The sequence below is a fragment of the Pararge aegeria genome, chromosome 27 (assembly GCF_905163445.1).
Source record: "Pararge aegeria chromosome 27, ilParAegt1.1, whole genome shotgun sequence".
NCBI lineage: Eukaryota > Metazoa > Arthropoda > Insecta > Lepidoptera > Nymphalidae > Pararge > Pararge aegeria.
In genome coordinates this window covers 7,731,248-7,756,904 of record NC_053206.1, presented here as the reverse complement: position 1 = coordinate 7,756,904, position 25,657 = coordinate 7,731,248, and the positions used below count along the sequence as shown (strand labels likewise).

The window sequence follows — 25,657 nt, the reverse complement described above, 5'->3', positions numbered from 1 at the left end:
AATAAAGGTACAATATACTTCATAATAACTACTAAAATACATAAAAATAATATAATAAATATTTATATAATATAAATATAAATATATATCTATAATAAGTAAACAGTGATAAATATACTATGACAACGATAGATAATGCTCCTTTACAAAGTCAAAGTCAAAGTCAAAAATATCTTTCAAGTAGGCCCATAGGTGGCACTTTGATGCGTACATAAGAATTACACGGTAGTGAGATGATGGCGATAACCACATTCGTAAACATAAAACTAAAGCTACAAGGGTTCCAAACGCGTCCTGGTCTAAAAAGAAGCCCACAAAAAACTTAGCCGGGTGTTTTTTTTTTGTTATCACCATCTCACAATGTCATTTTAGATTATTAGAAGAGCAACCTGGTTAGAGCAATAATTCACGCCCAAGCTTTTTTATCGATTACGTAGTCGTTTATACTATAATAGGACTTTTCTATAAGCTTACGTTTAAACAAACTTTAAAATTTTTAAGAGACATCTCCAAGATGTCAATTGGTAGTTTATTGTAGAATAGTATGCAATTTCCTTTAAACGAATTATGAATTTTATGTAACCTAGTATATTGCACTGCACTGCAGCACTGCTTACATTGTGTTTATTTGGAGTTGGAAGAAAATAAACATGTTGGAACTTGACCCACCTGTCCTTGAGTCTGGGCGTTGTTGGGATCGCCGGACTCCTTGCCCCAAGAGCATTTCACGGGCTGGCCGTTCACGTCTGTGTTGTGCACGGCCACGATCGCGTGGGTGGCGCTCTCCTTCGTGGAGAATCTGGAGAACAGAGTTGCTTCAGAGATCGGTAGGTATATCAAACTTGGATCACGCGAATCGCTTCTTCTTAAACAAATAGGTATACTTACAGTAGCTACGCAGTATATTTATAATAATACTAGCTGATTTTATAAATTTAAGGAACCGGTTCAAATGAAGTCGGCGGGTATCGGCTCGAATTTTTTTTAATAGTTTTTGTAGTGTTTTTACCTACACTTGGATGAAATATAAATTTAAAATGCATATAAAAACTATCGGAAGCGACAGGATTTGAACCTGCGATTCTCTTGCAATCGCTTCCTCCAAGTGTAGGTAGAAACACTATAAAAGTTACACATTGTCTCATTGTAATATGGACCTTTGGAAAGTAGATCGAAACTGCAATGTTTCCTACTAGATGGCGCTACAGTCACTATAAGACGTTGGATAGCCGTAGCTTAGTGGTCAAAGCGCTCAGGCCGCGATTGCCAGACAGTCACAGGTTCAAATCTTGTCGGTACCGAAAATTTTTAACAGCATTTTAAATTTATACAATTTATATTTCCTGCAGGTGTAGGTAAAAACACTACAAAAATTGTCAAAAAAATACAACCTTATACCCGCGACTTCGTTCGCGTGGATTAAGATATTATATTCACGCCCATTTATTGCTTAAAATTTTAAAAATTCAGCACTATATAGTGCACTAGTGTGTGCGCAAACGCAGTTGAACTATACATTCCCTGACTCTCGTAGTTCGATGGGACGGCAGCTCCGACAAGACCTGACAGATATCACGCGTAGGTCTAACCGTGCCTCGGAGAGCACGTTAAGCTGTTTAGCTTAACGTGCTCTCCGAGGCACGGGGGTGACCGCCGCCATTTTGAAATCTGGTCTCTGTTACTAAAAATTTCTTGTTAGACAAACCGAATACTAATCCTCAACCCGATACAAGGATCCACACACATACACAATTGGACTCGGAAAGCCCTGCCTTCCGACTTGTGCACTACGCCACGCCAATCGGCCGTCTTAAATAAATAAATAATAGCGAGACACCGTGAGCGGTGGCATCATTATGTGGTTGATATTCCATCAACACGCACGAAACGTTTTTTAATCTACGTTTCTGATACGTGCCGCTAAGATGTGGAACGCCCTCCCGGCAACTGTGTTTCCTGCCACGTATAATTTGAGTACCTTCAAGGCTAGAGTGAATAGGCTTCTTCTAGGCAAGCGTGCTCCAACCTAGACCTCATATTTGCTTTCTAACGGGCATGATTGTCGTCAAACGCTCGCCTATCGTTAATAAAAAAATAAAAAATAAATATACTATGACAATACAAATGTGGAAATAGGATAATGTGTTTAATTTGATCCCTATAGTAAGGGAGTTGTGAAAATATATAAATAAACAATAAATAAATATACTACGACAATACACACATCGCCATCTAGCCCCAAAGTAAGCGTAGCTTGTGTTATGGGAACTAAGATGACTGATGAATATATTTATGAATAATATACATAAATACTTGACATTAGACACTGAAAAACATTCACGCTCATCACACAAACATTTTCCAGCTGTGGGAATCGAACCAACGGCCTTGGGCTCAGAAAGCAGGGTTGCTGCGCTAATCGACCGTCTTTGTGTGTCTTTTCGTATTTTGTTTACCTAGCTTTGTTTACAAATAAAGAGTACAAATAAAACAATAAAGGGTACCTGATAAAAGCATATCCCTTGTCCTTGAAGACCCGTATCTCCTGGATGGTACCGAAGGGCTGGAAGGTCTTCTGCATCAGCTCCTCCGTCAGGCCGGTGGTGAGGCCCCCGCAGTACACCGTGCAGTTGGTGGGTGAGCTCTGGTTGTACACCTCGTCGAAGGTCAGGGGTTTTGAGTTCACTGGAAATTCGAAACGGCTTGGTTATTTAAGACTTACATTGCCTTTTGCTTACGAGTATAAGGCCCCCGGGAAACTTTCCGGGATAAAAATTAGAGTGTATTTAGGGGGGGTAATGGGTAGACGAGTCGTGATCTTCCGATGATAAATAAAATAAATAAATAAATATACTACGACAATACACACATCGCCATCTAGCCACAAAGTAAGCGTAGAGTGTATTATGGGTACTGAGATAGCTGATGAATATTTTTTTATGAATATATAATACACATAAATACTTATAATATATATATAAACACCCAGACACTGAAAACATTTAAGTTCATGACACTAATATTCTTCCAGTTGTGGGAATCGAACCCACGGCCTTGGACTCAGAAAGCAGGGTCGCTGCCCACTGCGCCTACCGGCCGTCAAAGATGGCAATAAGTTATCAAACAAAATGGTAACTACAAACTCTAGTTAAATGTAAATAAACTATATTAAAAAATGTTTTGAACTTTCTTAAAAAATGCGAAATTCTTAATAAAGCGTCGCCAGAAGCCGGGTGTTATTGCTTATCATTAAAAAGCGTAATGTCAAATATTTGGGCCACGTCTGAGGCATGAGCGATACCAATTGCTCCAGCTCATAATGATGGGCAAAGTAGAGAGCAAACTTCGTGTTGGAAGGAGGAAGAAGTCATGGTTGCGCAACATCCGTGAACGGACGGACGGACCAATATTATAAGCGTGGAAACATTGTTCCGCTTGACGCAAGACCGCGAGAAGTGCGCTGAGCTGACGGCCAACCTCCATTAGTAGAGAGGCACAAAAAGAAAGAGAGAAAAAATGCGAAGGAACTTTTTCCCCAACCTAACTTTCCCTTAGCCGTGGGAAGAAGAGTGTTGGTGACAACTGTCTTCAACTGCCGTTACCACACCCCGTAACCACAGAGCAACAGTAGCTAACAGTTAGCATAGTTACCGCACAACTAAACCATTATTTAACTCAATCGATCGATTTCCACTGTTTCGCGCTACACAACAACTGAATAAATAAACAGCAATAATCTGGGGGTCGTAACAACTCTGTGTAATTACGACCAATTTCCGTTACGAGACTTACGCCATTATAAGTCACATGCCGTCTTTATCGTGGACAATCAGAGAATTCACGTAACGCACTGGTACAAGTATAACGCGCGATAGCGGTTGTTTAACGTTAATTATTACAAAGTATAGTAACTAGTAAGTTGTGATGGCACAGTGGGTGGGACTTCGACTTTACTTTGGGTGGGACGAGTTCGAATCCCAGCACCTCTAAATTTTCTAAGTTATCTGCGTTTTTAGCAATTAAAATATCACTTGCTCCAACGGTGGAGGAAAACATCGTGAGGAAACCTGCACGCCTGAGAGTTCTCCATAATGTTCTCAAAGGTGTGTGGAGTCCGCCAATCCGCACTGGGCCAACGCGGTGGACCCCTTTTCATTGTAGGAAGAAACCCGTGCCCTGTAGTGGGCCGGTATTGGGTTGGTATGATGATGATGATGGTAACCAGGTCCGACCTCTTGACTTACTCCGGCATGGGAATGGACATGACAAGCTTCCTTACTCCGGGCTGGGACCTACTTTAAATCAAATACCTAACAATATTCGAAGGATGACTCTCATTCAGAAAATATAATCTTTATATAATATATTTCTTGTGTGCGTGTGTATGTCACTGAACTCCTCCTAAACGGCTGGACCGATTTGAATGAATTTATCGGTATGCGTTTGGGTGGCACCCTGGATGGTATGGATTCACAAATCAGCCCGGCAGATGGCGCTGGGGTCAGCTAGTATAATTATAATTTCCTCAATACTTATAACCAAACAGATCTTTGGCGATGTACCTTTTTTTATTGTTAATTCAAACAATTATTCATTGTAAAGTCAACATCTCCTGAGGATGCTCCGGTTTCGGAGCGAAACGTGCGTAGAGGGTACATTGCCGAAGATCTGTTTGGTGTGGAGTATAAGGATTGAAGAAATTATAAATTAAACCAAATAGATTCTTCTGCTTTTCGCGGAGTATCGCAAATTAAGCTTCCATAATAAATAAACAAAGTTAATCCGACAGGGGTTAATAGCAACTCGATGTAATGACGTATAATTTTCGGCAAAGAATTTAAGAATTATTTAATCTTGAGGCGTAGGCGATCAGATCTCATGCGCCTGTAACTACACCGGCATCCACACCCTTCACACCGGAACACAGCATTGCTGCTCCCTGGACGAGATCTGTGAAATAGCTATAATTTAACTCAAAATAAAATAATAATAAAATAAATATACTACGACAATACACACAACGCCATCTAGCCCCAAAGTAAGCGTAGCTTGCGTTATGGGTGCTAAGATAGCTGATGAATATTTTCATGAATATAAAACACATAAATACTTATAATATACACTATTCGACGGCCGAGTGGCGCAGTGGGCAGCGACCCTGCTTTCTGAGTCCAAGGCCGTGGGTTCGATTCCCACAAATGGAGAGTGTTTGTGTGATGAACATGATTGTTTTTCAGTGTCTGGGTGTTTATCTGTATATTATAAGTAATTATGTGTGTTATATTCTTAAAAAAAATATTCATCAGCTATCTCAGTACCCATAACAGAAGCTACGCTTTCTTTGGGGCTAGATGGCGATGTGTTTATTGTCGTATTATATTTATTTATTTATACAGATAAACACCCAGACACTGAAAAACATTCATGTTTAACATACAAGCATTTTCCAGTTCGATTCCTATCGAACCCACGGGCTTGGACTCAGACAGCAGTGTCGCTGCCCACTGCGCCAATAGGCTGTAAATGCTGTAGCATTAAGTGCACCTATTATATAACCTATGTATGGTTGTGGAATCGATCCAAGGACCTTCTTATCGGTAAAACACTATCCCAGATTCCTAGACCATCATGGCAGTTGTAAATAAATAAACAAAGTTAATACGACAGGGGGTTATATCAACTCGATGTAATTACGTGCAATTTCCGCCACAGACTAATACCTTCCCGTGGAGCTGGCTGTTTCCGGTCGCGTAATAATCAATGCTAGGGCTTGTTACAGTTAGAACTCTATTAGACTTCCGGGGGATTAGTGGGTGGGGTGTTTAGGTTAAGATGGGGTGCGGGGGTTAGTGTTGTGTATTGTATTTAGTTGTCAGTGTGATGACGTGTGGTGGTGATAGCCCAGTAGGACTTCGACTTCACTTACGAGGGGACGAGTTGAATTCCCAGTTTCCCAGCAGCACATAACTTAGAAATGTAAGAGGTACTTTTCTAAGTTATGTGCGTTTTTGACAATTAGGTTTAAAGACATTAATTGCCATAAAAAGGCCTAAGTCACTTACATAGGAAACTTAATTTTCTATAATAAATTAATACACTTCGCCATTAGACTAAGCTAAATTCAATTTTACTATTATCTCCTCATTCAATGTATTCGTCTTTAAATTTATTGGTATTACTTAATATATAAGAAGCTAATTTAGTTTTGAATACATTAGAATGAGTTTACATTTTTTATAGGTATAGGTATTGACGTGCCAATGTCTTATAATTCGATGGAGCCGGCTGCACGCACGAAAAACATGACGTATGCGGAGTTACCTCGCTCTGAGGCGTTCCATTCAAGGTTTGAAGTGCAAGCGAGAGCGCGAAACGAACGACAAAGAGGCACAGTCGGCCTCCTTTTTTTTTTAATCTTTATTTATTTGGGACTTTTATCCAACACGGATATGCCAGCCCCATCGTCCCTTAAGTAACTAGTAAACTTAAAACCTAATAATTATATTAATATAAGGGAAATGTAACAGATAAAATCTGTTATTGCTGCCTATGCACAAATATCTCAACAACAGACCTGAAACCTTCTGTGGTCGGTTGAGAGAGAAGGCTCGTTAGAGCACCCACGTCAAATCTGTTGATTTTGTACCGCCGCATAACATCCAGTCGCTCCAAATTGTATCTGCTATATTCCACCAGTACATGCTAGACATCATCCATCGTACCGCAAATATCGCAGTTGGCAGAACTAGCTTTCTTCATTAGAAATGCGAACTTATTAGATGGATAATGTCCAGAACGCAACCTATGAGCATAGAAGCTGTCCACGCGGATGCATCGCTCACTCAAGTAGGAGAGAGACAGATGTCGAACGCGGAGGCCGACTGTGCCTCTTTGTCGCTCGTTCCGCGCTTTCACTTGCACAAGTCAAGCCTTGACTGGAACGCCTCAGAGCGAGGTAACGCCGCATACGTCATGTTTTTCGTGCGTGCAGCCGGCTCCATCGAATTATAAGACGTTGGCACGTCAATACCTATACCTATAAAAAATGTAAATATATGAACTATACATTTTCTACTTAATCTTATATTTAATTTTCATTCATGCTTATCCAATATTACTTGTCGGGATTGATTCGAACTCGGCCCCCCGAAAGTGAAGGCGAGCTCCACTGGGCTATCACCGCTAACATACATAATATAGTTATTATATTATAATTTAGTTGTTTGTCCATTAGTATTAATGTCATTATAATAACAAACAAAATGGCCAAGTTGCGGTATTGTTCGTTGGAAACTGTTAATCGCCGCATTCACTTTGTCAGATTTTATCAGCCATTGTGCGTTCGACAGTGACAAATCACTGTTTAATTCATCCGCCATTCATACGTTGATACATCCGATAGCGGCGTACAAAATAGGTGTTCGGATTTAAAGTGTTGTTTACATCTTGACACATTGAGTTGTTATTACCGTTTCTCTACATTTGTACAATGCTGTTCTTACTAATCTTAAGAACTTTTTTTTATTTTTTATTTGTGTAGTTATTTGAATGTAGGTTTATAACAATTTTACACCACCTATTTGTTCTCGCTCTTGTTATCCTAATCCTAAGGCTGACTGGCAGAGGTCTTTGTGTTTCTCTCTATTCGTCCTTTATTTTCTTAACTGTGTAGTGGTGTAGTGGTGTATAAATAAAGAGTTTAAATAAAAAATAAAATAAGAACGAGACAGTTTGTATGGATGCATGGATGTTTGTTACTCTTTCACACAAAAACTACTGAACGGATTCTAAAAAAACTACACAATGATATAGGTTATACATAAGAATAACACATGGACTATAATTTATAAAGATACTAGCGGACCCCAGCGCCATCTGTCGGGCTGATTTGTGAATACAAACCATCCAGGGTACCACCCAAACGCATACCGAAAAATTCATTTAATTCGGTCCAGCCGTCTAGGAGGAGTTCAGTGACATACCCACGCACACAAGAAATATATTTATAAAGATTCTGTATACAAATGTAACAATAAGTTTTGAGTAACTCGGAAAAAAATCTGCCATCTGCCAAAAATAATAAGACTCTTAGAGAGTTCTAAAAGAAAAAAAAAAGTCCGCAAAAGTATATATCTATTTTTTACGTGGAAGCCATTATATCCAAAATACTGAGCAACAAATATATTTAAATTGAATATTCTGTTACATAAAATTTACATAAATGTAAAAAACTTGAATTTTTTATTTAATTTAAAAAAAAAAACTTAAACTTTATTCTACTTACAATAATAATTACAAAAAAAAAAATTACTTTATAAAAAAAAAAATAAAAAAAAAAACAAATGACTTCACTAATAAGGAAATTTTATGACAAAAATATATATATATATATTGTAACAAAAATATCAACTGACAATGCGATTTCGATTCTTCCTTTAACGATTAGGAAATATTCTCTGTATGTGATAGAAAGAGTTGAGACTGATCAGACAGTTGTTTTTATATATTGGATAGAAGCAGGCGTTTCTTTGCGGAAAACCATAATATATTATGAAAATTAAGCTTAATTTGCTATACTCCGCGAACAGCAGGAGAATCTGTATGGTGTAATTTATAATTTCTTCAATCCGTATACTCCACACCAAACTCGATCCTCGCCAATGTACCCTCTACGCACGTTTCGCTACGAAACCGGAGCATCCTCAGGAGATGTTGACATTACAATGAATAATTTTTAAGTTGTTTTTAGACATTGTTAACTATGTGAATTGAATTTTTAAAGTATTTTTTTTTAAGAATACAAAACTTAAAAAATTCTGTCGAACTGCACCTAAATTGAATGCCACATTTCTCTCAAAAAACAAAAACAAACGCAGATGATGTCGCGGGCCACAGCTAGTTATATTATAATACACCTGAGTCCTGAACGTAGTCGTTCTCGCTTCTAAACATTTATTACCTTTATATATTTTCAAGATGTTATTTTATGAAGACAGAATAGAAACACCTTCGAGGCGAAAATCCTCTGTGCTTTGAACTCAGGTATGCCGTTTAAAATTATATCTCAAAGTGAGTTGATACTTGCTGATAAATTAACAATCTAATCGTTCGTTTAACATTAAAGCTCCTCATTTGCTATTCACAAACGGTAGGGGGTGGAACGGGGATCCGGGGGGTGGGGGTGATTCGAATTGAATATCTTATGCTGTTATATCGGTTGTTTTAATTAATTAATAGTAAAATACTGGATGTCGGATGTACTGTGACAAGGTTGCTTGGAAGCATCTGGCTCCGCTTTCAGCTCTCACAAGAAAGAAAAATGAATGTTAAAATGTAAAATGTAAATTGTTGATGTTGGAAAAGAGCAACTGCTGAGTTTCTTGCCGGCTTCTTCTCGGTAGAATCTGCCTTCCGAACCGGTGGTAGAGTCAATACAAACAGACAGACTTGACGTTTCAAAAGTGCTTATATTAGGCCTACTTGAAATAAATGAATTTTGAATTTTTTTGAATTTTGACTGAGTCCGCGTTTATTATGTTTTTTTACAAATCATGTGGGAACCGTTCGTTTTGCTAGCCTATGTTACTATCCGTATTTTCAATAACAATTACTAAAAATCACCAGTACCAAATGCCTTTGACCTATGATCTCCCATCAAAGTGTTCTCTCCATCATAATCATATCAACCGATAGATGTCCACTGCTGGACATACGAGTAGGTCTTTTGTAGGGAGTTCCAAATTCCACGGTTCTGTGCCGCTTGGATCCAGCGGCTACCTGCGACGCGCTTAATGTCGTCTGTCCACCTCGTTGGGGGTCAACCAACGCTGCGCTTACCAGTTCGGGGCTGCCATTCCAGCACCTTGGGACCCCAACGTCCATCCTTTCTCCGAACTATGTGCTCACCCATTGCCACTTCAGCTTCGCGACTCGTTGAGCTATGTCGGTAGCTCTGGTTCTGCTACGAATCTCCACATTTCTGATTTGATCGCGTAGAGATACTCCTAGCATAGCTCTCTCCATCGCCCGCTGAGTGACTCTCTCCATAACTTATTACACTTAGTCTTACCTACTAATATTTTAAAGTTCTGATGGTACACAGCTGTAGCGAATACCGTTGTCAGCCGCTTCTTACGCTAATTCATCGCAATCATTTGCAATTATGCCATACTTTCGCATTGATAATCCTACTAATATTATAAATGTGAAAGTGTGGATGTTTGTATCACGCAAAAACGGCTGAACGGATTTGGATGAAATTTGGTAAGCATGTAGCCTTTGACATGGAAAAGAATATATGCTACCCTTTATTGCTGTTTGGCAGCAGACTCCGCTCTCATCTCTCGCAAGATAGAAGATTATATATATATTTTTTATTGTAAACAGTAAATGTTGATGTTGAAACAATCTGTTGAGTTTCTTGCCGGCTCTTCTCGGTGGAATCTACATTCCGAACCGGCGGTAGAGTCACTACAAACAGTCTGACTTGACGTTTTAAAAGTGCTTATAAACTGGGCCTCCTTGTAATAAAGGAATTTTTAATTTATCCTGATTCCCTAAGTAGTTCCCGAGGGAAAATTGAAAATTGTTTACTAGCTGTACGGGAGCTATGGTGATACGCTCGACCGTAACAATAGGAAGATCTTCCTCCGAGCGGGTGATCGTGCTCGGGGACCGAGGTCTGTGGGGTGTAGTCCTTTGTGGAGTGATGATAAATGATAGAGATTGCTAGAGTGGACTGTATTTCCAATGATATAATTGATAATGATATGTAAATGATATAATGATATTGATAATGAGTACGCGTCGAGTGGCGGCCCGAAGTGCACTGTCCTAGTTATGGCCACTGCTGACGGTGCAGTGTTCGGTACACGCAGTGGCCCGAACAAGGTCTTTGGAAGTTGTATAGGCATTCTTTGTGAACACTTCGCAAGCGCGATGCAGGATTTTTGTGGCGCCATCCTAGTTCTGTAATGTGGAGACCGCTACACTAGCTAAGCCGCGGTAACACATATAAATTAATCCAAAGAGTACAGATAGAGTCTGTGATTTTTTAGGATTCCCTGTGTCGTGTGTGTGATTTCTAAAGCACTTCCTTCCGGGTTGAATACAATACAGAAGGCAGTAGTCCTTGAAACGGCGCGTATTGCGAGGAGGTTCCTCACTCTGGAGCCCTGACCGCTTGGGCATTCAAAAGCCCCGCAAGCGGAGAAGTTATTGTTTTTTTTGTTGTGTGTGTGTGTTGTGTTGTTATTATTTATTTTATTGTTTACTTTGCGAGCATTATGTCTGTTGTTTTGTTTTATTTTAGTATTTAAGTACCTAATCTGTAATGTAATAGGAATGTGCAGTTCCCTGACAAGTCGACAAAGCTTAAGGGTGTGGAGAACCTATAATTTTTTTAATATTTTTGTTTGAATAAATAAATAATAAATAAACACGTGAACATGAAAGTCAATAAATGATAGAAAAATAAAGGTAGCTTGATTGATTACTCACGTTCGTTTTTCGGTGCGGGCGGTTTTCGCGTGGCCCAGTTGGTGCGGATCGACCGGGACCCCAGCCACTGACCGTTCATCGCGGTGATGGCGGACTCCGCCTCCTGTAAGAGATGTTGTGGAATAGAGCATACGCTTTGATAATATGACTAGCTATACCCTGCCACGCTGCGCTGTGGCACATTGTGGTTGAGAAAAATATTTCAGCTCGATCGGTGCAGAACTTTTGAGTTTTTGAAGCGTACACAAACCAACATAACATTTTTATGTATAAAGATTCCTGAGGTAATTTTGGACCTTCTAATGCATAAGTTTAAGTTTAATGTTAAAACAAATTAATTACAGCGAGGTTACTATACAATTGATGAATTTCTTAATGACAAGGTTGCTTGGAAGCATCCGGCTCCGCTTTCATCTGTCACAAGATAGAAAAAGTAATATTTTAAAATGAAAAATGTTACAGTTGATGTTGAAAAAGAGTAACTGCTGAGTTCCTTGCCGGCTTCTTCTCGGAACAATCTGCCTTCCGAACCGGTGGTTGAGTCGCTAAAAACAGACAAACTTGGTGTTTCAAAAGTGCTTATATTAGGCCTACTTGAAATAAATTAATTTTGAATTTGAATTTGAATTTTTGAATTTAAGAAACTCAGCTTTGAAACACGCCCTAATGTACAAGTTTATTCCGAATTATGAAAATTAAGCTTAATTTGCTATTCTTCGCAGCAGGAGAATTTGTATGGTGTAATTTATAATTTCTTCAATCCTTATACTCCACACCAAACTGATCCTCGGCAATGTACCCTCTACGCACGTTTCTCTCGGAAAACGGAGCATCATCGGGAGATGTTGACTTTACAATGTATAATTGTTAAGTAATTCATTCGGTAGGTATCATTCGGAATGGTGAATGAATGATTGTATGAAATTATGTGTCTCCCTCAATATGGGTATCAAATCAAAGAGTCTTACTAGTACAATAATGTACACTTTATTAACAGGCGTCGGTTTTTTGTTTTTAAAGTATCCCGTAGGGAGAGTTTATCAAAAAGTTAGTCAAGCCCTTGACTAGTAGAATACTATACGCTTAGACAAATTTCTAATCCAAAATGGCCGCCCCACAAAATGGCGAATTACGTTGCCTTTTCCACAGCTCCCTCAATATGGTAACAAATCAAAGGGGTTTTCTTCATCTTCTCAGTCGGTTCGCTCTTGTCAGAGCGGTCGTGGTCGTCATTTAAGGGTTGTGGCACGCTTAACTATTCGTCGCCACTCCTCTCTGGCAGCTGCCTTTCTTGCACACTCATGTAAGGGGACAGCCACTGCAGCCTTTGTTTGGTCAGCCCATCTCATGGGCGATCTTCCGCGTGATCTGGTGCCCTCGATTCTTCCTTGGACAACCAGACGTTCAATGGAGTCGTTGTCTCTTCTGGATACGTGACCAAAGAACGTGATAATACGAGCCTGTACTATGGAGGATAGACGTTGCGTGATGCCGAGTTCTTCAAGAATGGCCTTATTGGTCCGGAATGCATTCCAAGGTATTCTTAACATTCTTCTCCAGCACCACATCTCAAGAACGTCTATCTTCTTTTTCTCACTCTCCCGCAGGGTCCACGCCTCCGAAGCATAGAGGAATATGGAGAACACAAGCGCTTTAACAAGCCGGATTTTCGTGGCTTTGGTTATGTTACGGTTCCTCCATATTTTCTGCAACTTATCCATAGCGGACCTCGATATCGCCATGCGTCGCTTAATTTCATCTATGCAACCTCCATTGTTCGAGACCAACGCTCCTAAATAGACGTATGATTGGACAACTTCACAGTTTGCTATTTTAGAAACTTCTGGCAAGTTGTTGTTCATGCGGTCGACAATCATAACTTTCGTCTTACTGCGGTTGATCTTGAGGCCAAATTCAAGACTTACGTCCTCCATTTTCTGCAAAAAATCTTCCATATGGCGGATACTAGTTGCGAATAGGGTTGTATCATCCGCATAGCGTAAGTTTGAAATTCTCTGGCCTCCAATTACGATTCCATCTTTCCAAGTTTCAAGAGTGCGCCTCATTATTATTTCTGTGTAGTTATTAAACAGTAGCGGGGAAATGATACATCCTTGACGAACGCCGGCACTTGGGTGGAAGGGGTTGAACAATGTGCCGTCTGCCTTAACGGATGCAGTACCATCTTCGTATAAACACCTGAGCAGATGCACAAGATGTTTTGGTGTACCCATTTCAAGCAAAGTCTTTCAAAGTTTAGGCCACAGAACAGAATCAAACGCTTTTGAGAAATCCACAAAGCAAATGTAAATTGCTTTGTTATATTCACGAGATTTCTCAATAATTTGGCGTACGATGAGGATTTGCTCTCTGGTACCTTTCCCTTTAACAAAACCTGCTTGTTCACGTGCAATTTCTTTGGACAGGTAGGACTTTAGACGCTCGTTTAGTACGTGTAGTAAGATTTTGCTAGCATGTGGAATGAGCGCGATAAGGCGAGAATTACTACACACCTTAGTAGAACCCTTTTTATGGAGTGGAACGAAGACAGTATGAGCCCATTCTTGCGGCCACTTCCCTGATTGCCACAACTTGTTACAAAGTGCATGAAAGATTCGGACGCCATATTCACCCGAGGCTTTAATAGTCTCAATAGGAATTGAGTCTGATCCTGTGGCTTTCCTATCCTTCAAATGTGTTATAGCAGCTCTGATTTCATCCCTGAGAATGTTTGGCTCCTTTTCTTTATCCAGGGGTTCTAATGAGGCGAAACACTGTGAATCTGGATCTTCAAATAGTGACTGACAGTATTTTCTCCATGTTTCTGAAATATCTGCTATCTCTGTCACTACTTGTCCATCTGTGTCTTCTATAGCCCATGTTTTCGTAGAGAGAGATCGTGTAATCGATCTGATTTTTTGATGGAGGTCCCTAGATTCATGTTTGTGAGCATGAGCTTCAACTTCTGCGCATATATTCTGAAGCTGGGTGTTAAGGTCTCGTCTACATGCTGCCTGTATTTGTGCAGACTTTTCATTCAGTGTCCTCACATCAGTTCCTACAGTTTTCATCTCTCGTCTTTCCTCTACAAGTGCCAGAGTATTATCGCTCATCCAGTGTTGTCTTTTACGAGCACTTACAGGTGGTGTCAATTTTTTGACTGCGTAACTTAAAAGGTTCTTCGCGCTGTGCCATGGCACAATGTGCATATGTGCATATTGCAGTAAAGAAGATACGCCACCTGACAGACATAGAAACTGCTAGGCTAGTCTATTTTAGTTACTTTCACAGCATTATGTCATATGGAATTTTACTATGGGGTAATGCTGCTGATATTGGCACTATTTTCGTGCTGCAGAAGAAGGCTGTTCGTGCGATCTATAAAATGGGTCGGAGAGAGTCATTGAAAGATAAATTTAAAGATGTTAAAATAATGACACTCTATAGCCAATACATATTTGAAAATTTAATGTATGTTCACAAAAATATATCAAAATTTAAAAGAAAATGTGACTGCAATAATTTGAACGTTAGAAGCAAAAATAAACTTGCAGTGCAGTACACTAGACTACACAAAATAAGCAATTCATTTAAAGGAAATTGTATACAATTTTACAATAAATTACCGGTTGATATCTTGGGGATGTCACTAAAGAAGTTCAAAGTTTGTATTAAGCGAAAGCTTATAGAAAAGTCCTATTATAGTATAAAGGATTACGTAAACGATAAAAAAGCTTGGGTGTAAACAATTGCTCTAACCAGGTTGCTTCTTAAATATTTTCTAATGACAATGTGAGATGGTGATAACAAAAAGAACACCCGGCTAAGTTTGTTGTGGGCTTCTTCTTAACCAGGGCGCGATTGGAACCCTCGTAGCTTTAGTTTTAAGTTTACGATTGTAGTTATCGCCATCACTACTCACTGCTATGTACACATTTTGTATATAATAACGCATCAAAAGTGCCATCTATGTGCCTATTTGAATAAAGATATATTTGACTTTGACTTTGACTTTGACTTTATTGCACAAAGGGGTTTTACTAGTACAATAATGTACACTTCATCAAAAGTCGGCGGTTTTGTTTTTAAAGCATCCGTAGAAAGAGATCAATTGAAACAAACGCGAACGAAGTCGCGGACAGCAGCGAGTGAATGATATCATTCTTACAATAATATTGAGTGAATTATAGTCCGATATTAAATTCAAACTGTGAGAAATCGCACATGGCCACTCATTGCTATTAATTAAATATTTAAATCGATTCGCCGCCATTTGGATTTAAATTCCCGCACACCCTTTGTAAAAGTCTAGACGCTGCCTGCGACTTCGTCCGTTTTTTTCGAATTTAGGGACAATAATAATAAGATAACAAGCGGTGATAGGACAGTGGTAGGAGCTCGACTTCGCTTTCGGAGGGCCGTGGGCATACACCTGTAATTTTTCTAAGTTATGTGCGTAAGTAATCAAAATATCACTTGCTTCAACGGTGAAGGAAAACATCAAAATTCAAAATTCATTTATTTCAAGTAGGCATAATATAAGCACTTTTGACGTAGCAAGCAACGTCAAGTCTGTCTGTGTGTAGTGACTCTACAACCGGTTCGGAAGGCAAATTCTACCGAGAAGAAGCCGGCAAGAAACTCAGCAGTTGCTCTTTTCCAATATCGACAATTTACATTTTACATTTTAAATTTTTAAATTCATTTTTCTATCTTGTGAGAGATGAAAGCGGAGCCGGATGCTTCCAAGCAACCTTGTCATTAAGAAATTCATCAATTGTATAATAACCTCGTTGTAATAAGTGTTTTAACACATTCTTTAAACTTATGCATTGGTAGGTCCAAAATTACCTTAGGAATCATATTATAAAAGCGTATACTCAATCCCACAAATGACTTCTGCACCTAGAATTTTTTAATGACAAGGTTGCTTGGAAGCATCCGGCTCCGCTTTCAGCTCTCACAAGATATAAAAATGAATGTTAAAATGCAAAATGTAAATTGTTGATGTTGCAAAAGAGCAACTGCTGAGTTTCTTGCCGGCTTCTTCTCGGTAGAATCTGCCTTCCGAACCGGTGGTAGAATTACTACAAACAGACAGACTTGACGTTTCAAAAGTGCTTATATTAGGCCTACTTGAAATAAATGAATTTTGAATTTTGATTTTGAATTTCGCAGACGATATGCACATGTCACTAATTTATGACCATTTCTTGTAAGTCGACTGTCGACATCGTGAGAAAACCTGCATGCCTGAGTGTTCTACGTAATGTTCTCAAAGGTGTGTGGTGTCCACAAATCCGCACTGGGCCAGCGTGGTGGGCTATGGTCTTAACCCCTTCTCATTGTGGGAGGAGGAAGCCCTGTAGTGGGCCGGTAATGGGTTGATCCACCACCACACATCCAGGCCCACAGTAAGCGACCACGTTTCAGATCCGTATCTCATCACTGGCAACACGCACTGTTCAAAGTCTTTGGTCTTCAAGCACTGAGGGATTTTGGACGAAAAGATGTCACGAAGTTTCCCGAACGCTGCCCATCCGAGTTGTTATAGTACCTACTGCTAAAAGGCGTACTCACCGATTTCTTTAAAAATGAAACGAATCCGTATCCCTTGGATTTAAGGGTCTGGGGGTCTCGGACCACTCGACAGTCGCTGCAACAAAAGAAAAAATATGTTAGAGTCAAATTTAAATATTTCTTTGTTCAAACCGGCAGGGTGATTACGTATCTCGCGACAGGCTTGCGACAGGCGTAAATCTTGCAATCACTTCTGTCAAACGGCACTTTTCCATACAATAAATAAACAAAAATTACTGGATAGAAGCAGGCGTTACTTTGCGGAAATCCATGATATATTATCAAAATTAAGCTTAATTTGCTATAATCCGCGAAAAGCAGGAGAATCTGTGTGGTGTAATTTATAATTTCTTGGTGTGGAGTATAAGGATTGAAGAAAATATAAATTTGCTGCGGCCCATAGATGACACTTCTGATGCGTTCATTACCTAAAACTCAAGCTACGAGTATTGGTTATAGCCCAGTGATTAGGATTACGACTTCACTTTCACGGGGCCGAGTTGGAATCCCAACACGCACCGCTAACTTTTCTAAGTGATGGGCATGTTAAGCAATTCAAATATCACTTGTTTCAACGGTGAAGGAAAACGTGAGTAAATCTGCATGCCTCAAAGTGGTTCATAATGTTCTCAAAGGCGTGTGGAGTCCATCAATCCGCACTGGGCCAGCTTGGTGGACACTTAACCTTACGTACTTGCGAAAAGTACTTACGCTTGTAGTATAATTTTTTTTTTACCAATTATCACTCATGGTAAAAAAATTAAACGGAAATATTTTTAAAAATAGGTTAAGAATTTGTTTAATAAGTAAGGCATATTATAATTTTAACGAATATTTTTGTGACAGTTCTTATTTAGTGTCTAATATTCAAAATTTTAATAGTCATATGTAAAATAAACTCAAAATATATAAGCAAATTGCACACCAGAAAGTGGCAAACTTTTTTTAACTATTCCCACCCACACCACCAAAAACATGTACACAGTTAAAGCAAAAAAAAATTAAATATTAAAATATTCTATTCTATTCTATTCTACCCCTTCTCACTGTGTGAGAACACCCGTGGCCTGTAGTGGACCAGTAACTGCTTAATATGACAATAAGGTTTACTACTTAAAGTTTTGAGGCGGGGTTGCGAAATTTCCCTCAGGAGCTATAGAATTGCGGATAAATTTAAGCTTTGATACACTGATAACCAATCCGCTTCTATTTGCGGCGGCGTATTTGGATTTCAATTGGATCTCCATGGCACAGTCGAAACACCCTGCGGAGTAACCAGAGCCACGTTCCCAGACAGGCTCATGACTGGAAGCCACAAGGGAAGTGAAAAAGGGAAAGACCAAAGCAAACCTGGCGGCGGAGTGACATAAAGGAGGCTCAGAAGTTTGGCTTTACCTGGAGTAAAGTTAAGCGCGCGACCACAAACAGGTCGCAATGGAGAAGTGTTGTGTGTGCCCTTTGCCCCAAAGGGGGGACGTAGGACGCAAGGAAGAAGAAGAAGACGATAATTAAAGATTTTAAACTAAGATTTTCGTGGTAAATCAACATTTCTTAAATATAGTTCAACGGGTGCATATCACGATAATATTTTGGGATTTGTCGATATTTCAACCCAGATGCATGGATCGTGGTCCCGACGGGACTGCGTAGGTACGAGATTTCAAAATGGATGTCACGAGCAGAATCTGACTACCTGTTTTCGTGTTCGTTTCTACAAGGGGGCACTGTCCGGTCGTGACCACGATACATGCAACTGGGTCGAAATATCGACAAATCCAAAATATTATCGTGGTCTGTACCCGTTGAACCATGTAGCCTCGTAATATATTTATAATAATATAATCTTTTTTTAAACAAAACATAAGTAATTAAAAACAAAAAGTAGATATAAACCGTCTACTAACTAGAAACGGACATCAATTAGTGATATCTGCATATCGTCTGAGAAAAGTACAGAAATCCTTTGTGGGGATGGGTAGATGCTTTTATAACATGATACCGAAGGTAATGTTAGATCTACCTTTACCTAAGTTTAAGCAATAGATTAAAACACATTTAACAAATCGTGGTTACTACACGATTGATGAATTCCTTAACGACAAGGCTGCTTGGAAGCAGGCACCTGCGCTCTCATCTCTCACAAAACAGAAAAATTCTAAAGATAGTTAAACTTTAAAATGATGTCTGAAAAGAGTAATCTGCTGAGTTTCTTGCCGGCTCTTTCATTGGAATCTGCCTTCCGAACCGGTGGTAGAGTCACTACAAACAGACTGACTTGACGTTTCAAAAGTGCTTATTAATTAAGTCTTCTTGAAATAAATAAATTTTGAATTTGAATTTGAACTATATTTAAAAAAAACTGACGATGAGTTATTTTTACTCCAATGTTGATGTACTCGGGATAAAAATTAGTGTGTAATTATTCGTAAAAATGTATGTTATAATAATACCAATCGGTTTCTCTTAGTTTTCCTAATCCTAAGGTTGCCTGGAAGAGATCGCTACTAATAAGGACGCCTTTTTATCCCCCTTTTTAAGTCTATGGTTTTTTCTTCTTTTTGTGGTGTTCTAATAAAGTGTATAAATTAAAACGACTTCTCGGAGCACATATACTAAGTGTATCTTGGAGCCATCAGGCTCACTGCGGCATATTTCTGAATTAAATACGTGACACGTCGGAAACAGTTTATTAAACCGATGGCGGACTGAATTTTTTGTTCCCGCGGGACGAGGCAATAAGTAAAACGAAGGCCGCCTGTAACATTTAAATCCTTTGAGTAATAAACTGTGTGCATGACATCGCAAGGTTGTATTAATTTATCCAACACGGCTAGCTGGCCAGGAGAAAATTATCTCAACGGGGAAAGGATACAAATGTATCTTCTTCCACAGCTTCAGCTCTCAGAGTACTGGCGCACAACTGGACGCGTAAAACGGGGATAAAATTCTTTACGGCTTTAGCGGGTGGACACGTTAATAATATCTCTTGTCAGGGATATAATCGGGGAATATATTTTTTGTCTCCTGCCAGCACGGCTAGCATAGACAGGAGACAATTATCTCTTCTGGGAAAGGATAACAAATTTGCATGTCGCGTGACGGTCGGCCGCGGAGTACGGATAAAGTGACAGGCGCTCGTCAGAGCAGCCGAGTCCAATATGGCGGCGCCTATAGTTCGCATCAGCTGACCGCGCAGTGTAAAGACTATCACACATTTGTACCAGTGCTCCATACAATATTGGTTACATATATGATGAAGATGGAATTGATAATATAATTGAAAATTGATTGATTGAATTGATTTAAAATAATTGAAAAACGGTTCAAAATGTTAATTATAAAATATTGTTTTCAGTTTTTTGATATGTGTATAATCGCAATCTAAATAATCGTTAAGTATTATGTATGTCGTACTCTTATCATTTCCCATTATCATTTTCCAAGTATAAAATTAAAAACGATGAAGCGATTTTTATACCCTTTATGGAATGTTATACCGAAAATTTTTAGTTAAATGTCTATAATGTGAAAAAAAGGTTTTACTTTTACCGTGGTTTCATAAAAACCACACAATCCTTTTTTGTATATCCGATTTTCTGAACCTCTTTTTTCTAGAAGTTGGTGAAAGTACTGCTTGAAGGCTGTCAACATGAATTTGGGGTAACATCTCAGTAAGGAAAGAACTTTTTGGCTTGAAGACAACTTTTCATGTTGAAAGCGCGGTCCGATTTATAGCGGAAAAGACAATTTAAGTGGCCTACTTATATAGAAATATTGAGGCTTCAATTAAGTATATGCTTCCCAAGGTAATTTCGGACCTGCCAAATGCATAAGTTTGAGAATGTGTTAAAATACATTTAATAAATCGTGGTTGCTGTACGATTGATGAATTTCTTAACGACAAGGCTGCTTGGAAGCAGGCTCCGCTCTCATCGCTCACATGATAGAAAATTTATTATATATATATTTTTTAATTGTAAACTGTAAAATGATTTTGAAAAAGATAAATCTTCTGAGTTTCTTGCCGGCTCTTCTCGGTGGAATCTGCCTTCCGAACCGGCGGTAGAGTCACTGAAATACACTGACTTGACGTTTCAAAAGTGCTTATAAACTAATTGAAATAAATGAATTTTTAAATGACATTAGTGTTTTTGAATAAATAAACGATTTTACCAATAATATGTAGCAAAATATTTTCGCCGTTTTTAGTAATGAAATTGACATTTATTAGAGTCGGAATTACGACTGTTATTTTGGACCGAGGCATTTATTAGTTTGTGATAAAGTCGGACTGTTATTTTGGACCGAATGACTTTCGACAGTTGAAATGTAGGTATGAAACGATTGTTGTCGCAGCCAATGAACAAAATATTTAAGTTGTTAATGACACTCTAATTTTTAGCAAGCCCAACCTGAAATCGATGAACATGGCAACAGGCGATAAACATTATGCAGAAGGAAAGCGGCTGTGCAAGACGTATTCATAAGCGGACGCTAACCGCTGTCACTGACGCCACACCCATTGGCAATAAGCCAGTCGCCGCATCCCCAGTTGTGTTTATTGTCTGGCAGGCTCCAGCGTGATCTCATCGCTTATGGTTCAGCCAGATTATTTTGAGGGACGCCATTTTATGTAGCGTATTATCTTAATTGATAATATTGTACAATTAAAAAGCCTTTGTTACAGAGTACATAGACTGTTTTAGTCCAACAAATTAAAGTCAAAGTCAAATATTTCTTTATACCAATAAAGTACATATGTAAATTCATGCGTACTTAGTTCATTTCACTAACAACTACTATTGCAGGTCGAAGTTATGAAATAGACATTTCTTTTTCTTTACTGACCACTCTAGTTCGTGCCTTTTCCAAGCTACTTGACACTGGCAAAGTACATTGTGCTGTTTTGGCACTACGAAAAGCCATAAATCAAAAGAAGAAAGTACATATGTCACTTTTGATGCGTATATTTCATGTAAAAAATGACATAGAAGTGAGTTGATGGCGATAATTAAATTCGTCAACTTAAAACTAACGCTACGAGGGTTCCTAACACGCCCTGGTCTAATAAGAAGCCCACAACAAACTTATCCGGTTGTTTTTTTTTTTCGTTATCACCATCTTACATTGTCATTTAAAACTATTAAAGAAGCAACCTGGTTAGAGCAATAATTTACACCCAAGTATTTTATAAAAGGGCTTTTCTATAAGCTTACGTTTAATACAAACTTTGAAGTTTTTAAGAGAAATCCCCAAGATACCAACTGGTAGTTTATTGTAAAATTGTATACAATTTCCTTTAAATGAATTACTTATTTTATGTAGTCTAGTAAAAGTAAAAGTTTCTAATAAATCTCTTCCGTAGTCGAGTAAAAATCAACAAACTTGAAACTAATTCGAAAGTAACTCGTATTATCTTAATTGATAATTTTCTACACTTAAATAGCCTTTGTTACACAGTACATAGCCTGTTAAAGATATTACACTTCATTCGTCGAGTTAAAACTCGCAACTAACTCGCAATAAACTTGCAACTAACTCGCAACTTTCTTTCTCTAAAATCCAATATTCGCATCCATTAAAAAGAGTAGACCACACATAGCATTTGAGAACACGATACCTAGTGGAAAATGGAATTTTAGGGTTATTTTTTATATTAACGATAGGCCAGCGCTTGACGACAATCATGCCCGTTAGAAAGCAATGATGAGGTCTAGATTGGAGCTCGCTTGCCTAGAAAAAGCCTATTCACTCTTGCCTTGAAGGTACTCAAATTATACGTGGCAGGAAACACAGTTGCCGGGAGGGCGTTCTACATCTTAGCGGCACGTATCAGAAACGTGGATAAAAAACCGTTTCGTACGTGTTGATGGAATATCAACCACATAAGGATGCCACCGCTCACGGTTACACAAAACTTTTGACGTTTTGTGTAACCGTGAGCAGACATGCACACACACACACACACTCACACACACACACCACAATTCCACAAAAAAAAAAACAATCACATCATTGTAATTAACTTATTATGTATTGCGATATTTGCATCTGCCTAATTTCACGTTGTTGTAATGGGTCCGAAGGAAGGGGGCGGCACAACACAACACAAGTTACCCAAGCTTTGGGGCTAGATGGCGATGTAGATGTATTGTCGTAGTATATTTATTATTATTTATTTAATTTTTTAAAGCAAATCAGCATGGTTTTAGTTTTATTCACATTTATATACCATACAGCAACTCCAGACCGTTCTTCAGACCGGAACGCAGCGATACTGCTTGGCGGAATAGAAAATAAAGATGGCGGCAGTGCTTCCCCGCACGAGCTCTGACATAAAAAGCACAGCTACTACTTAACCTAGTATACAATAGGTATACTTACGATATTTCACCAAAAGGTGCGAATGCGTCACGGAGGTTCTGCGTTTCGATTTCCGGACTGAGGTCGCCCACGAAGATGTGGTAATGTTCTGGAACAAAGGACAAAAAATACATTAATTATTAAAAAGTAAAATGTTTGTGTACTTATGTACACACGTTAGAAGTTATGCTTCTTTATTATCTAAATATATTAAATCACCGGAATGAGCCCGCAGACTTTGACAATTTTAATAAAAAGACTTTTTATTATTTTATTTTTTTATTTTTTTATTTTTTTATTACACATTCTACTAAAATTATTATTCTTCGCATCCTGAAACTCACATGAGTTTATTTGGACGCTGCACATTCCTCTAAACTCTCATAAGTTTAAATATATACAATATAATATATTAACCATTAAAAAGCAATACAGCATACAGCAGGTAGTACACTAATAAATCCAGTGTAGGTAATTCTGTACTGCGAGCCATCGCGTCGCTCAGTCGTTACTAGCGACCGGCTTGGCGCTGCCAATTGAAAGTGTACACTGTCTTGTTTTGTTTGAAAAACTAAAATGTTGTCTACAGCTAACTTCAGGGTGTCGGTTTTTTGTGACGGTGTGCGCATAGAAAAAATTTACTCTCAGCATTTCCCCCTGACGTAACTTAAAAAATGAGACGTACTTTAGTGCCGCGTCACGTCATGAATAAGTACTCCGTACATATTCAAGTGCAATAGAACATACCGTTTTTCTATTACACTATAAGATAGCCTACAATCTCACCTGATGGTAAGTGATGATGCAGTCTAAGATGGTACGGCATAACCTCTCAGGAGTATAGCAATTATATAAAGAATGAAATGAATAATAAATAAATATACTACGACAATACACACATCGCCATCAAGCCCCAAAATAAGCGTAGCTTGTGTTATGGGTACTGAGATGACTGATGAATATTTTTATGAATAAAAAACATAAATACTAAGAACAAAAACAACCAGACACTGAAATACATTTATGGTCATCACACAAACATTTTCCCAGTAGTGGGAATCGATCCCACGGCCTTGGACTTAGAAATTAGGGTCGCTGCAAACAGCGCCAATCAGCCGTTTAAAATGATGAATTTATATGACGATAGGGTTATTAAAGTATTCTTGATCATAAAAATGAAAAAAGTTTTCATAAAAATTACGCAGTGACATCCACAAAGATTTTGCTGTGTTTTGTGTTTGAATACTAGACCAAAGAATTACTTCTTTACAAATGAATAAACTCGGAAATTAGGCAAAATGCGGAAAACGCTCCCCCTTTTTCCGCACAATTGAGAATAAATTATGCGAAAAGAGCAAACACTAATTAATCGCGTTGATTGCACGGACGGGGAATCGAACCGGAGTTTGGCCGGATCCGGAGTTATAGTCCAAGAGGCAACGGTTAATAATACCGGTATTTAAGTCACGATAATGAAGATAATGGGACAGGCTGCTTTTCCACAAAGTTATATCTGTACTTATTTTATAAATGAGTTTCGATGGATGTTTGTCGCTCAGTCATGCCAGAGCGGCTGAACCGACCTGGAAAAAATTTAGCACAGAGATAGATTTTAGTCCGGAATAGCACAAAAGCTATTATTTATCACGGAAAAATTACCTTTTGTATGTACTAATGTGATGTTGTATATATTTTTTTTACATTTGCACTGATATTGACAAAGAAACATGCAATGTATCTTGCATCCACAGGAAGGACCAATGATACTTTAAATATCAAAAAAGTTATAGTTATAATACAGTTTTTATTAAAGGCAAAAGGCGAAGTTTACATAAAGTAAAAAATACAAAATAGAATAATAATAAAATTTTAATGCTTACAAAGTTAAAAGAACTCTTCTCCTATGGATCCAAGTATTCATTCTAAAAATTAAGAATGAACTACGTGTTCAATGAAAATCTATATTTACGTTTGGGAGATTATGTTTTAAATACAGAAAATAAATAACAGAGATTTTATATTTGACTGTTTTTTTTTATTTTTTGTGTATTTAAAACGTAACTAACACTAAAGTAAATGAAAAGATTGTTTACATGATAAGGCAAGTAAAAAATATGAATAAATCACATAAATCTTTATACGGCGGTCTCTTGGACTACAACGCCTTCGTGATTAGATTTATTTATGGTAAAGCATTTCTCGGGTCGAATCTAGA

General features: G+C 38.4%; 1 protein-coding gene across 1 annotated transcript in view; it reads right to left on the bottom strand.

The window, feature by feature from the left end:
* The window catches only part of LOC120635765 (nucleolysin TIA-1), a 92,591-nt gene that overhangs the window by 11,703 nt on the left and 55,231 nt on the right, over nucleotides 1-25,657 (bottom strand). The window contains exons 2-6 of the mRNA XM_039906911.1: nucleotides 23,464-23,551; nucleotides 17,080-17,155; nucleotides 11,500-11,602; nucleotides 2,505-2,685; nucleotides 670-799 (exon numbers count right to left, since the gene is read on the bottom strand). Coding sequence (XP_039762845.1) covers nucleotides 670-799; nucleotides 2,505-2,685; nucleotides 11,500-11,602; nucleotides 17,080-17,155; nucleotides 23,464-23,551 — 578 coding nt within the window. The remainder of the gene's footprint in view (nucleotides 1-669; nucleotides 800-2,504; nucleotides 2,686-11,499; nucleotides 11,603-17,079; nucleotides 17,156-23,463; nucleotides 23,552-25,657) is intronic.